Genomic DNA, 14,310 nt, shown 5'->3' with positions numbered 1-14,310 from the left:
TCTTGGCTTCTAAACTACTGGAGGAAGGGCTGTTGCAGAATAAACAGATGCAACAGAAGGAAAGAGCCTTCAGCCATGTGAAATACTGATGGCAGAGGGTGGGTGAGCTTGGACTGTGGTCTTCAGTATGAGAATCGTGCAGCTATAAGAGCACGTCCCCTATCTGTACTCATCTGCTAAACGTTGGATGGTACGCATCAGCCTTCCCCAACCTGGTGCCTTTCAGATGTGTTTGGAGTACAAGCATGGCTGGCTGGGGATGATGGAAGTTGTACTTCAACACATCTGGAGGGCCCCAGGTTGGGGAAGTCTGGTTTACATGGTTTTGATCTGTTTGGATTATAGTTCTCCGCAAACAAGTATTGGAAGTTGCCAATCGCTGCGCATGAGGGGAGGAAGGAAGGGGACCAGGAGGACGGAACGTGCAAGCCTTCAAGGTCTGTGTCTGCTTGTTCCTGCAACGATGACGTGTGGAAGTAAACTTCACATTGTTCTTTTTTCCCCCAAGCTGCTTTTGTCAGAAAGGACAGTGTTCTTCAAGTACTCAGGAATACTTTACACTTGGGACCTTTAAAAACACGCATGCACGCGCACCTACTGCTGCTTCACTCCACTTCGGGAAAAAGCACCTTACACATGCTCAGAAGAGGCAGAATGGAATTTTTGGAAACAAAAGGTAGCCCTGCTACTTGCAGGATGTGAAGTTCCCTGCAAGTTCCCTGTGCGGCCACCAGGTGGAGCATCCCTTGTAGAGTTGGTGGTGTGTGCATGGTGGAAGGGGGGGGAGGCAAGGTGGTAGGACACTTGATCTCTCCCAGGTGAGGCGGCTGAGGCCTCCTTGCCTCCCTTCACTGGCTGCCTTTGTTCTCTCGCCCAGTCCATCTCCCTTGGCAACGTGATCCTATCTGCCTGCAAAACTGGAACATGGGCATTTGTTGCACGCAGTGATGACCTAGAAAGCGAGCTCTTGGCGGTGTCTCTTCCATCCTCCCCCCCTTTTCATTCTGCCCTCGCCTTTGGCCTGTTCCAACAGCGGTGGTGGTAGTTTCAAGTAACCCTCCTCTGGGAACTGACCCGGGCAGCCCCAGCCGGCCTCACAGAGACGTCAAGCCTGGCTGAGCCCATCAGTACCACTGTCTTGGTCAGGCGATGCTTCAGACTGGCTGCCGTTCAGAAGAGCACCTAATGGTGCTCTCCAGTTGTTTTGGAGCTACAACTACAACATCCATCATGCTGACCATTAGCTATGCTGGTTGGGGCTGATGGGAGTTGTGGTCCAAAACAACCTGAGGGTACCAAGTTGAGAAAGGCTGGGTTAGAACGTCAGAGTAGGACCCCAAGAGACCTGGGTTCAAATCCCGCCTCTGCCAGGAAGCTCACTGGGTGGCCTTGGGCCAGGCACTCTCTCGGCCTAACCTACCTCATAGGGTTGTTGTGAGGATAAGATAAGGGGATAGGTAGAATCACATACTCTATCCTGAGTGCCTTGGAGGAGGAATCATCATCATCATGTATACATTATTATTTGTAAATATTTTTATACTGCCTTTCAATCATATTCCCAGAGTGGTTTACAAAAAGAGTGGGATATAAATAAATGTATTTTTGTGATGGATGTTATAAGCTTACTTGGAGTTTTATAAGGAAAGGTGGAATATAAATATTTTAAATAACATTCAGCTCTGGACATGTGGACTACAAATATAGAAAAGGATGCCTTGAAGCATGTACAGAGCACCTTTCCCTCACCATGGAATAGACATACCCTGGTGTAATAGATGTGAGGTCAAGACTTCCAGGGCAGAGGGTGTGAATGCAAAACTCAGTGTGAAGCAGGAGCTTAGCCCCAGAACCTGTTTTCAATGGCAGTGCTTACACCTAGAAAAGGAGCAATTCATCACAGAGTACATTTGAGCATGTGCAAAGTGCTGTTCCATAACCACTGAGTGACCACACAAACAACCATAATATATTGAGAAACTCTGATAAGAGTATCCAGGACAGAGAATATAATAGGGCAAGTTAGATCCCTGCACTTCTTTGGGAAGGGAAATTAACCAGTGGGCCCAGGGGATAACAAGCTTGTCTACTTCTACAAGGCAGCACCATTACGTTCACTCTTCATTCACTGTTGGCCAGCTAGGCCTTTGCGAGCCAGGCCTCAACTCCAGAACACAGTGCTGTGGCCCTCCAGATGTTTTGGACTACAACTCCCACAATCCCTGACCATTGACCATGCTGGCTGGAGCTTCTGAGAGATTCTGGGAGATGTCGTCCAAAACATTTGGGGGGGGGGCACCAGGTTCCCTACTCCTGATATTTCCTTCTTTGAGGTTTTCCCAGAGAAGCCTGGGGCCTCTTGAACTCTCACGCCCAGACAGTTGTCTGTACAGCCTGTCAAGCTGGGCTGGCCCACCTGGTCAGGCTAGGAAGTGGGCAGCCCCATCTCTCTCTCTGCTCTTTTGTTCTAGAAGAAAAGAAGTGTCGTCTCTCGATCAGAAGACAACTCCCCTGGCAGGGTTTTACAGCTGTGCTGGGCAAAAAAAAGCAGTTCTTAAAAAATAATCCTTATCAGCTGCGGTTGCCACATTATCAACCCAGTTCAGAGTTATGTGTGCTCAGCTCCCTTTTTATCTGACTTTGGCAACGTGACTCATTTTGACCTGGAGACAGAAAAACCCCGTTAGACTGCTCTAACCTTTTAACAACCACCCTGGAGTGGCATTCTGAGATATACACCCGCGGTTGGAGCTGTTTACTTTGAGAGCGGGTGTAGTAGCAACTAGCCCCAATTCACTAGTGTAGCGATTTGGGGTCCAACAAGAATAGAGGGGAAACTGTCTCCCTGGCCCCTGCCAGAGCTAATTGCCACTTGGGAGGGATTGAAAGTAGTGCTGTGCTGAGAATTTCTCCCACTTTATTTTCAACCATTCTCATTCAATTTGATAGAAAAGAAATTGCTTTCGAAAAGGAATTGAAAAGGAGAAATTTTGGAGAAATTCTCATGGGTTTGGTTCAGGGGTTCAGTGTTCTTGTTCTTACCTCAGATATGAGGTGGCCACGAAGTGTGCAGGAGTATCCTGCCTTCCATTGTACAATCATCTCCTGCACCTACATTAGAGACAAGATGAATCCACAATTCACCCTCAGAAATTTAACATTTGGAAAACCCTGGGGAAGGTGCGGAACCTTAAATGACAACTAGAGCTGAGTCAAAAATTTCCCAGGAGGCTTTTTTTTTTCTCAGAAAAGTCCTGAAATTTTTTTGTTCTTCCTTCCCAAAAAATAAAAGCCCACCTTGCAGGATTTCCCCACATTTCTTCCCCATTTTTGGATGAGTTTTGCTTTCCCTCCCCCCACCCGAAGCCCCGGAACGATGCTAGGTATGGGGTATTGTGGACAATGCAAAAGGGGGGCCAGGCTGCCAACAGAGTTGCTGCTGTGGCTGCTTGCAACAGCAGTGCAAAAACCAAAACAACCCCTAGGAGAATGAAAGAAGCTGTGCTGCAACCCTTGCTAGCGGTGAGCCCTCCATGTGAGAAATTGTCAGAGAATTTCTCCTGCCACTGGAGAAATTCAGTGAAATTGTTCCCCCAGTTTCTCTGCCCACAAATAGGATGGAGAATTTCAAAAGGTTATTTGCGCACAGCTCTAATTTAAAGTTAGGGAAATACCACAGGGGAAAAGGGTAAAAAAAAAAATCCAACTCCTCTAGTGCTACAAACCCAGTCCAATCCCCCCGCCCCCATTGCTTTTAACCAAAGAAAAAAAAAGTCCGGACATCTAATCATGAATCTCTCATACTTACTCTGTAGTTTGGCTCTCAGCGTGGCCTGCATCAAGGGTAGGCATGGTGGGGCACCTGCTGAGGGACCTGCTGACAAGAGCCCCCTGGAGTAGCTCCTCCTCCTCCTCACCATTGCAACCTGCTTGTTCACCTGCCACTCACTCTGGCCCAGACAATGGTAGAGATAAGGAGGAGGAGGTGCAGATGCCACAAGGCCTACTTGCTCCCTGGCATTCTGTCTGTCAAGCAAGCAAGTGGTCTCAGCTGCTGAGAATATAGACTACCAAGGGAGGAGCCATTTAGGACACCTTGCCCAAGCCCCCTCAAAAACCTGGAGTTGGCACTGGCTGTAAGAGCCTATGATCCAGAAAGTCCATGGCTCAAATCTTTCTTCTGCTACAAACTCACAAGCCACTGTTTCTCAGCCCAACCCCCCCTTCTCCTGCTGCCATCCACAATATGGGGATAATAATGCTGACCTACCATACAGGGTTGTAGTAGTAGTAAAGATTACTGGGATAATGTATGTATACAATTCTGTGAATGCTCTAAAGCAGGGGTGGGTAGAAGGTAGAGCTAGATCTATTGGGGTGGTTTGCAGGAAATCAGCAAGGGTTTCTGACGTCCAGTTGTCTACCAACAGCAACAAGCAACAACGAAAAAGCCTTTCCCCGCCTAAATTAGTTTGCTGAAAAAGAATGCTTGGAGGAAAACCAGGAGTGGATTTTTATGTGACACGACTGGTGAGTTTGGTTTTGGTACTGATCACAAATTCTTGGGCTAAGCATGTACGCAGGGAGTCACTCTGTTCCTTAATTCTTATTGTATGTTTCCCCGCTTGCGTCACTTTTGCACACCTGGCTTCTAGTAAAGAACAAAGTGGGCACCACAAGTCTAAAGTCTGGCCATCCCTGCTCTAAAGTAATAGTCTTCCGAAGTTTTGACCTTGGACTCACCTTCAACACAAATGTTCAGCATGGGATTCAATTTTACATTTTTAAAAAACTGTTTATTTTCATTTTCATGAATTTTGTATATATACCCCCCAAAATCTGTTTGATTTTCTTTTGTTCTTTCAAAGTAATAATCCTAAAATGAGGGATTTTTGTGGGGCTGCAACCCATAATGACAAACCTGTGGATATGACCACCGCTCCCGGCTGGTCCAGGCTTCATATATTCCACATTATATATGCCACTGCTCATTACCTCTGAGGTTTATTATAGGTTTATTATAAGTTTATTATTACCTTATTTGTCTAATCGGGGGGAAAAACACACCTTAGAATATAAAATAAAGTGATTCTTAAAATAGCCAGAGTGGTAGCTGTGGTAGCCTGTTGCAGCAGAAACAATGGAGAATTCCGTGGCACTGTAAAGACCAACAACTTTATTCTTGCATAAGCTTTCATGAACATCGTGGATTTCATCAGATGCATCTGATGAGGTGGACAGTGTCCACAAAAGCTTATGCCAGGATAAATGTGTTAGTCTTTAAGGTGCCACAAGACTCTTTGTTGTTAAAATAGCCAGTTTTGCTATAGCAAAATGCTTCCAAATTTAATTTGATGTCCACGATGTGGACTGCTAACTGGATTATTGATGCTTTCCAGTATTAACTTGCATTGCTGTATTCTGTTATTGCTTGCTCACTTTCCCCCTGTTTTTAAGGCTGCAATCCTAAGTGCATTTATTAGGAAATAAATCCCATAGAACACGAGTTTTCCTCCTATCCCAGCCTTAGGATTGCACTGCCCGCAGCTTTGTTATAGCTTATGGCTAAAACAAGTGAAAGTAAGCAAGTTATATGGAAATGTGTCTGCCATTGGTCCTCCTCCCTATCTTCACATGAGGTTTTAGGCTGAAAGAGAATGACTCCGTTCAAGAACACTGAGAGAGCATCATTTCTGAAATTAACAGAAACTGCTGAATTACAATTCAGCCAGAAGTTCAATTCTATCTCCTGGGGCCTGAATCAGGATAAAGGTTCTTTTATTATAGTACATATGTTAATTAGCTTACCAATGTCAGGTTGTGCTGTCACCAACAATTGTTTTGTGAATGGCCACTGTTAATACTGTAATTGTGACTGTCTGTAGTTTCTGCATTTTATTTCCCTCTGACCTCACTGTTTACTCACTCCACCCCTCCCCACCCCACCCCACCCCAGCTCAGGATAATGCTTCCTGCATCTTATAAAGTAGACTGTAGTCCAAGGAAGTTTGTGCCATAATAAATGTTAGTCATTAAAGTGTCACAAGCCCGGTTCCCACTATCATCATAGGCTAAATAAGCCATGGTGACTTGTTTAAGGTGCGACGTGTGCGAGCTGTGATTTGCATGACGATCTGCTCTGCTGTGGCTTGTTGTGTTTTTGTGAACCTGGCTTGTGGGAGGGAAAAACAACCCTCAAATAACCCATGGGCTGTTGGAATATTTGAGGGTTGTTTCTCCCTCCAACAAGCCATGCCACCTGGGTCTGGACAACACGACAAGCTGCAGTGGGGTGGGCAAATCTCACCCAGCTTGTGCCACGGCTTAAACCACCGTGGCTTGTTTAGCCTACAATGATGGTGCAAACCAGGTCACTGTGTTGTTTTTATAACTGCATGGGGATTTGAATTTGGGGTGCCTCAGTCTAAGACCATCCACTACTCTGCATTGGCTCTCAAATGCTACATTTTCCTATTGTTATTCACCTGCCCCACCCCGGAGAGAACTGCTTTTGTGCAATGACAATGATGGGGGGGTGTGCGTGCACGCACGCCCGTACTAGCCTTTCATTCCATTTAATTTTAAGTGTAAATATTGTTCATGCAGCATTTCCTGCGTCACTCTGGAAGTGACCGGTGCGATGAATATCTCACAGATTCCACTGTTCTGTGCCTCTCTCCTAAAGGAATCCAACCACGGGAACTGCCTGTATCTCTCCCTCTCTTTCTCTCCCACTCCCTCCCTTGCTCTCTCCACCCCTGCTTGTTTTTCTCGGCCTCTCCCTCTCCCCCCCACCCTGCCTTTCTCCTCTAGAATGGGCAGCTTCCCAACTAGCCAACAGAAAATAAAGAAATATTCAAACTCTCTCCTCAACACCACCACCCAGTCCGTTGTTACCATGGATCCCCCAATGCCCTTCTCGGCTTGGTGTGCCTGCCCCTCCCAGCCACCTGTTGGGGGCTCATATAACCCGCCCCTCCCCGTCCCTAAGCACGGGCTCCCACGGGATCCTTCTAGACAACAGCAGGTACCTGAGAAGGCGAACAATTCAATAACAACCAGCCTGTTGGAGCCAGGGAGAAGAGAAGGCGGCGAATTTATCCCTCGCCCACAATCAGCTTCTTCCTAGGCCTTTCTCCTCTGCTGGATCTGCACCTGTCAGACCCAGGTCCATCCTGTCTCCAGTGGAGCTTATAAAGTGACACCTTATGGACAGGTATCCCTGGACGACCCCACATCATAGACCATCTCTTGGATGCTATAGATTGCCATCTTCCAGGCGGGTTAGCTTTTCTTTTTGCAGGTAACGCAAGGAGGCCTCTCCTGTAGTGGCATTGCCCGCCAGTCCCATAAAGAGGCTTTATTCTGCAGAGGAGCCCTCCAAAGAACCCCTTATCCTGGACCACACTCATTGCTGGGATATTCTTCCAGGACGTACCGTCTGAACTTTGCTCTTTGGAGATATTCTTTGGCTCCTGTTGTTGCATCCCTCCGTTGGAACACTGCATCTTTTGAATTCTCACCTTCATCCGCTTCTATAAAGGACAGCCGGTCTTGGGCGTTTCCTCTTGTAAGACGGGTTCCCTGTCCCTCCCAGAGGGTGGTGGAAGAAACGCAGGCCATCTGCAATGGCCTCCGCAGGGCTGGAGATCCTGGCCATGGGCCTGTGCATCATTGGCTGGGTGGGAACCATCCTGGCATGCGCACTGCCCATGTGGAGGGTCTCAGCTTTCATTGGGAACAACATTGTCGTGGCACAGATCATCTGGGAGGGGCTGTGGATGAACTGCATTGTGCAGAGCACCGGACAGATGCAGTGCAAGGTCTATGACTCCATGCTGGCCCTGCCTCAAGATGTCCAAGCTGCCCGGGCCCTCATGGTCGTCTCCGTGGTGCTGGCTGTCCTGGCGCTCTTGGTGGGCATCACGGGAGCCAAGTGCACCAACTGCGTGGATGATGAAGGTGCCAAGGCCCGCATCGTCATCACCTCGGGTGCGCTGTTCATCATCTCGGGGATCCTCGCCCTCATTCCTGTGTGCTGGTCCGCCAACTCCATCATCCGCGATTTTTATAACCCGCTAGTGATCGAGCCCCTCAAGAGGGAGCTAGGGGCTGCTTTGTATGTCGGCTGGGCAGCTTCTGCCCTGCTGCTCGTTGGAGGGTCACTTCTGTGCTGCTCCTGCCCACCGCGGGAGGACCGTTACCCAGCCCGGATCGGGTACTCTGTTCCTGCCAGATCTACCGCACCTCCAGGCAGTGGGATTGACAAGCGGGACTATGTATGAGTGAGTGGGGTAGACTTGCCAGATGTTGCTAGGCCTAAACCCTGACAGGTCCCAGGACTTTTTACTGTTGAAAAAATGGGACAACACCAACCGGTCAGGGCTGAACTGTGATATCTGGCAATTCTGGAACACTTGTGTTTGCATGTGTGTGTGTGTGCAGGTGCATGTGTGAGGCCGTGAACAAGTGGGAGACTGGGAAAACGTGAACAAATAAAGGGGTATGTGAAAGCATGAACAAACAATTATGAAAGCGATGAGTGCAGCAGCAAACACAAGTGGAATGCAGGAACAGAAGTGAGGAGGCTGAGCAAACGAGAGCAGGAAGATAGGATAAGTAGACAGACAAGTTAATGGCTAAGCGAGCAAATGCATGTGGGAAATATCAGGGCAGATGAACGAGGGTAGACGGGCGCTTATGCACAAATGCAAGAACAGACCAAGGAGGCGGACAAATTAAAAAAGAGGAAACAAACGTTGAGAACTGGCTGACGTATAAACAGTTTTGCTGTGAGAACAAACTGATGTGAGGAGTGTGGTCACGGCCAGAATGAAAGGAAGAGCCAAAGAGCAAGGAAATTAATATAAAGATGAAGGAATGGGTGCTTGTATGACAGAAATAATGAGAGGATGAAAGAAGGGTGTGTGGGGGGATGAAAGAAGGGTGCTTGTACGATGGAAAGAATGAGGAGTTGAAAGAAGGGCGTGCGTGTGGAAATGGAATTAATTCAAGAAGAAATGGGCTGAAAAAGTAAACCAAGCCAAAACCTGCGATAAATGAGGAAAGAAGGAATCCCGAGGGAGGTGAAAATTGGAGGGAAGGTCAGACTTCACCACAAGGCCTGGGCAGGGATGGCTTGGGCTTGGTGAGCACAGCTGGGGGTGGGGGGCACATGGCAAGAGACCCTGACCCTGTCTTGCCTTGAACTGGTGCTGTTTGTTGGCTGGTTAATAATTTGTCAAGGATTTGGCTATTCCCAGGGGCCTGGACAAACAGAAGAGGCTGTTGTTCCCCATATTGCTCTCTGCTCATCTACCACAGCTTGCCTCAAGACAGTGCTAGAAGGGAATTTCTCTCTCTGTCCCTCTCTCTCTCTCACACACACACACACACACACTAGGCCCCGCTCCCTTCACAGAATCGGAAACAGAAGAACCCAGGTGTTCTGGCCCCCTGTGGTATTGGGGGGGAGCCAAGGATTCTCTGTCCCTTCCCCCTTTTTTCTTTTTCTTCAGGCAAAGGGGGGAAGGGGAGCTTCCTGAGGTAACTTTGTTCCCTTGGGCAAGAAGGGGTTGCAGGGGATCCCTTTCGTGGTGCCCTCCCCACAACCTAGAGCTCTGTGTGGTGTTACTGGAAACTGTATTATTTAGATAAAGAAATGTTTTTACCTAGATGTCTCGGTCTTCTTTTTGGGGACGGGGAGAGGGGACTGGGCCTTTTGAAGGAGAGGAAAGCTAACTATCAAAGGATAGCAGGGGGTGCAGGAAAAGGTGTATGTGCGTGATGTTAAATGTACAAAAAATTGCTTCATTCCTAACAAGATTGATATGGATATCGCACTGTCTGACATAGAAGCACTTTCTTTTTAATCCTAGACCTGTGTGGACTACTTCTAGCTATACAGGAAAGGCACTTTACATAAGCTCAGGAGCACTCTACTTTTCCGCTTCACACATGCCTTGCCATTCAAAAGAGATTCCATAGCTAAGCCCCAGTGCCACCTTAAGCTTGGGCAAAGCCCTAGTGTGCAGGAAAGCGAAGGGACCGATGCAATTGTGTGAGTGTGTCACAAAGCGATTGGCTCATTGGTAAAAAACAATAGAGGCGCTGGGGTCACCTGTTTTGCAGCTATGCTCTCTTGGAGTCTGAAGCTCAGCCCTTAATCCTCGATCAGTTGGAACTAGCAGGGGTTACTCAGTGGTGTGTGAAAGGCTCTCCAGACATGCTCAGAGGCATCCTTCTTTTCAGCCAGCTTGCAGGTATAAAGGAAGGGGTAAGCCCCTCTTAGATAATGTACGATGGGAGGATTTTAGAGGACTAGGCTCAAAGTAAGCACACCAGTGAGCGTACGCCAAATAACAGAGGCTGTCGCAGGGTAGAAAAATGTGCCACAAGTGTGTCCAAAAAGGATTAGCAGGAATGCACAGCAAATACACACCTGGGAGTTGGTGTGCAAGGGAAAAGGCACAGAGTGTAAGAGCAGGTGCAGAGTGTGCGTAAATGAAACAGGTAAAAAACAGACTCTTGTGGCACCTCAAAGACTAGCAAGCATAAATGTATGGCATAAGCTTTCATGGACTAGAGGCTGCGTGCTGGGGAACTAAAAGGGAAACGGATATACCATGGTGGTGGGAACCCAAGTTTGCTAGGGGGAGAGGATGAGGTTGGTGTTTTAGAGAATGCAGGTGTAAATGCATGTGAAAGCCAAAGGTCTGAAGATGTGATAACTGGAAGAGTTGGGAGAGTCATAGAAAGGTGCCTTATACTGTGTCAGACCAATGGGTGTGCTGGCTGGGGGTGACGGGAATTGTAGTTCAACATACCTGGAAGGCATGAGGTTAGAGAACCCAGGATTTCAGACTTTACGTGGAGATCCTGAGGATTGAAACTGGGACCTTTCTGTGCAAAGTCTGTGGTCCATCACTGAACTAAAATCATACCCTTTGCTCCCAGGTGCCAGGAACTCACTGTGTGATGAACTCATTGGTGAGAGAAATGCATTTTGCCCATGCTCAGTGGCATGGGCAAATACTCTCCTCCTTTGTATTACTTTACATGTTTCAAGGCAAAGCCTCTGACACTACCCAGGCTGAGCCCAAATCAGATTGTGTTCTAGATGCAAAATGCAGGCGCACATAATCTACAATTTGAAGTGTGTGGTGTTCTGAGCTGGGCTTCCACTGACTAACCCCAGTACACTAGGGAACCAGGGCCAGAGGCAGCAGCTGGCTTCCTGGGGCAGCTGCCAGGACCCCAGCGCCCTGGCAAGGCCCGCTGCTGATACCTGCCCTGGGCTCTCTTTAATTTATTTTTTGGCCCGGCACTCTGAGCAGCACCTGATTGCTGGGCCTAACTGCCATTTTAATTCCTGACATAGTGACACTCCAGGGCATTGTGGGAAGTTAAAATGGCACACACACCACATGCATACACCCCAGCAACTTGGCACTGCTGGCTACATTGCTGCCTGCCACACTCAGGCCTGGCGGCAAAGGTCGGAATGGTTGCGCACCTGCCAAGGGTCCATACTCCAACTTGACCCATGGACAAGAGCCCCCTGGACTTGCCTGCCTTTTCACTATTGCAGCCTGCTTGATCACCTGCCTCTTGCTCTGGCCTGGACAACACTGGTGGTGAGAAGGAGGAGCAGTAGATGCCACGGCCTGGTTGCTCACAGGCTTTCTGCTTGTCAAGCAAGCAAGGGGTGGAAATGATGAGAAAGAGGGCAGAGGAATAGCAACTACTGACAATGCCAGTGACCAGATAGACCTAATGATGAAAGTGGCCCATTTAAGGTTTTGCCCAAGGGGTCTCAAAAACTTTGAGCCTGTACTGGACACACGCCAAGTGGACACTTCAGTTTTGAGCTCAGGCAGGGCCTCCTCAAAACTGAAGCTAGCCCTGGAGGGAACCAAAGTCTTTTGCCCAGCAATTAGGACTGAAGCATTTGTGATGCTGTGTCTCCCTCCCACCCTACTTGCCCATGTGAAATGCAGACAGGCTCCCTCTCTGACACCCCCCCCCCCCAACCTATGAAGGGGTACCAAGCCTCTTGGCTCCAGCAGAGGTAACTTGTGAATTTCACAGCAGGCACATGGGCATTCATTCATTCATTCATTCATTACATTTCTATACTGCCCAATAGCCAAAGCTCTCTGGATGGTTCACAACAATTAAATCCACAAAATACATAATAAAATACAATATAAAATGTAAAAGTTTAAAACTACAGTATAAAAGTACAAACCAAAATAGCATCAATGCAGAGATTTAAAATACAATAACAGATTTAAAACAACAGGGCTAAAAGACTAAAAGGCCCTCTTCCTGGTAGCCACCCGCCTCACTTCCTTTGGCAGGAGCTCCTGGAGAAGGACCGCTGAAGATGATCTTAGGGTCTGGGCAGGTACATATGATCCTTCAATGCCACCCTTTCTTCAGCATCCCCCCTTTGGTTAATTCCAGGCATTTCCCTGAAATGAGGAGAAAGGAAGGAGAACGTGGTCTCCCAACACCCAGCACTCCCCAATCCAGAGGAAACCCACCCAAAGTGAAATCATATATGGATAGAGGTTTAAATGGAGTGCTTATGAAGCAGTATATGGTGTTTTCTCTGTAGACTGAGGTGGGAAGACTTCAGGTTTGCAGGATCTACTTTGTTTCTGACTGGAATCCGAGATCTGCCAACTGGAGCCTGGTGCAAAAGATGTGCCTAGAATGAAAGAATTCTGAGCCCAGGGATTTATTTTTTTTTAGCAGCAGAACTGAATGGAGTTCATAGTCCTTCCACAGGCAAGCTTTCTTCATTTCAGCAGTATAGTGTGTGTGTGTGTGTGTGTGTGTGTGCGTGTGTGCGTGTGTGTGTGTGTGTGTGTGTGAAAGAGAGAGAGAGAGAGATTATTTTGTTGCCGCTATTGTTAAATCATCCAGAGATCTACCAGTAGATCCAGGTCTACCTTTTGTCCATCCCTGCTGTAGACAGTTCTTAGTTTCTAAAATAGAGGTTCAGGGGCTCATGCCGCCTTGGAAACCAAAACCTCTGAGCTGTAAACTCTTCCTCAGCCCCAGATGGATGGATGGATGGATGATTGGGGGGGGGGGGCTGTTTGTACATATTCAGGAATGCTCATTACTTCCCCTGAGTTAAAGACTGTAACTTTTCTTCAAAACAAGGGTGTTTCCAGATGAAGCTTTTATCGTGCCATTGCCCTGCCTCATTCACAGAATTTTCTGGGGACATCTGCTTGTAACCCTCCCATGTTTTTACACTGCTACCTCCATCTTTTTTCTTACCATGGAAAATCTGTTAAGAAAGAAAAGATGTAATAACCACATAGTGCCTTCTAGTTCTTAGTGCTAGGGCCCCTCTGTCTGGAAGCACCCCTAGTTTCCTGAGTTAAACTCAAGACCAAATTAAGTGCTACTTCTGGAGAACTAAAATATCTTGAGGTGAGAGATTATCCCTTAAAAGAACAGGAGGTGAAAGCCCCCCAGACATCTTTTCCTAATTTGGGCCAAAATTCCTAATTTGGGACCATTTCATTTGGGCCAAACAACAAAGCAACAGTGATTAAGTCATTGAATAGTCCCTCCACCCCGAAATTCCAATGGTGAAATTAAAAATAAAACAAAACTTTTGCTGAACAGCCAGGAAATTTTAGAGACATACAAAATATATGCAGATTTCTCCATGCCCTCACTGAGGGAGTCCCCTTCTCTTCAAATCTCGTTTTCCAAAGTCTTATTTTTACACACGCACACACACACACACACAAACGTAAGAATAATTCCCTTTGAGGAAACTCAGGTGCTGTCTATTCCAGGCAGTGAGGAGAACAACCTGGCTGGCATTCTTCCCTCTCCTTCAACAAGCATGCAGAAGTGCAGACATATACTCCGCCCCACACATACACTTCAGGTTTCTTGGATGTGGGCCCAGTAGTCGACCCCTGTAAGGCGAGATCCCTGCCTGACTTCTTGGAGGGATACCAGTACATTCCAGTGCCAGGCTGAGCTTTCCACAGCCAGACACGTAGGGACAAGGAAGCCAGTCTCCCTGGCATGAGATAAAGTCTCCACCGTCAAGATTGGCATGAGGTGGGATGGAGAGCAGGGGCTGGAACTGGGGAGTGGGTGTCAAAATGGACAAGCTGCTGAAAGGAAGCCTCCGGGAAGAAACAAACAGTGTAACCCCCAAATCTAATGCCATCTTACTTGCCTACACTGAAAAAACTAGCTTTTGTCTTATCCCCTGTAATCCCGTCTTCACATTCTGCTGTGCTAAGGACCCCAGAATATTAGCTGCTT

At 47.7% G+C, this 14,310-nt stretch overlaps 1 protein-coding gene and 1 long non-coding RNA gene across 3 annotated transcripts in view; one reads left to right on the top strand and one right to left on the bottom strand.

Annotated features, from left to right (window-relative positions):
* Positions 1–4,243, bottom strand: part of LOC146341935 (uncharacterized) — a 34,994-nt gene extending 30,751 nt beyond the window's left edge. The window contains exons 1-2 of one of the 2 annotated variants that reach the window (XR_014783882.1): positions 3,809–4,243; positions 3,043–3,111 (exon numbers count right to left, since the gene is read on the bottom strand). This is a non-coding gene — a long non-coding RNA (uncharacterized LOC146341935). The remainder of the gene's footprint in view (positions 1–3,042; positions 3,112–3,808) is intronic. The other variant, XR_014783881.1, reaches the window with a different exon arrangement.
* A 2,804-nt stretch (positions 4,244–7,047) lies between these two features.
* LOC146341934 (claudin-9-like) lies at positions 7,048–9,669 on the top strand. The gene has a single exon (XM_084805266.1). It carries the CDS (start codon positions 7,629–7,631, stop codon positions 8,283–8,285), a length of 657 nt encoding a protein of 218 aa, XP_084661392.1. The 5' UTR covers positions 7,048–7,628; the 3' UTR covers positions 8,286–9,669.
* The last annotated feature ends 4,641 nt before the right edge of the window (positions 9,670–14,310 follow it).

Source organism: Heloderma suspectum, chromosome 6 (genome assembly GCF_057233095.1).
Source record: "Heloderma suspectum isolate Gila_16-S chromosome 6, 16-S_ref, whole genome shotgun sequence".
Lineage (NCBI taxonomy): Eukaryota > Metazoa > Chordata > Lepidosauria > Squamata > Helodermatidae > Heloderma > Heloderma suspectum.
The sequence above is the reverse complement of the archived record's forward strand: the minus strand, read 5'-3'. Positions and strand labels throughout refer to the sequence as shown.

Bases quoted from the DNA above. Each gene is read 5' to 3' on its own strand.
- LOC146341934 (XM_084805266.1), top strand. From the start codon at position 7,629: ATGGCCTCCGCAGGGCTGGAGATCCTGGCCATGGGCCTGTGCATCATT.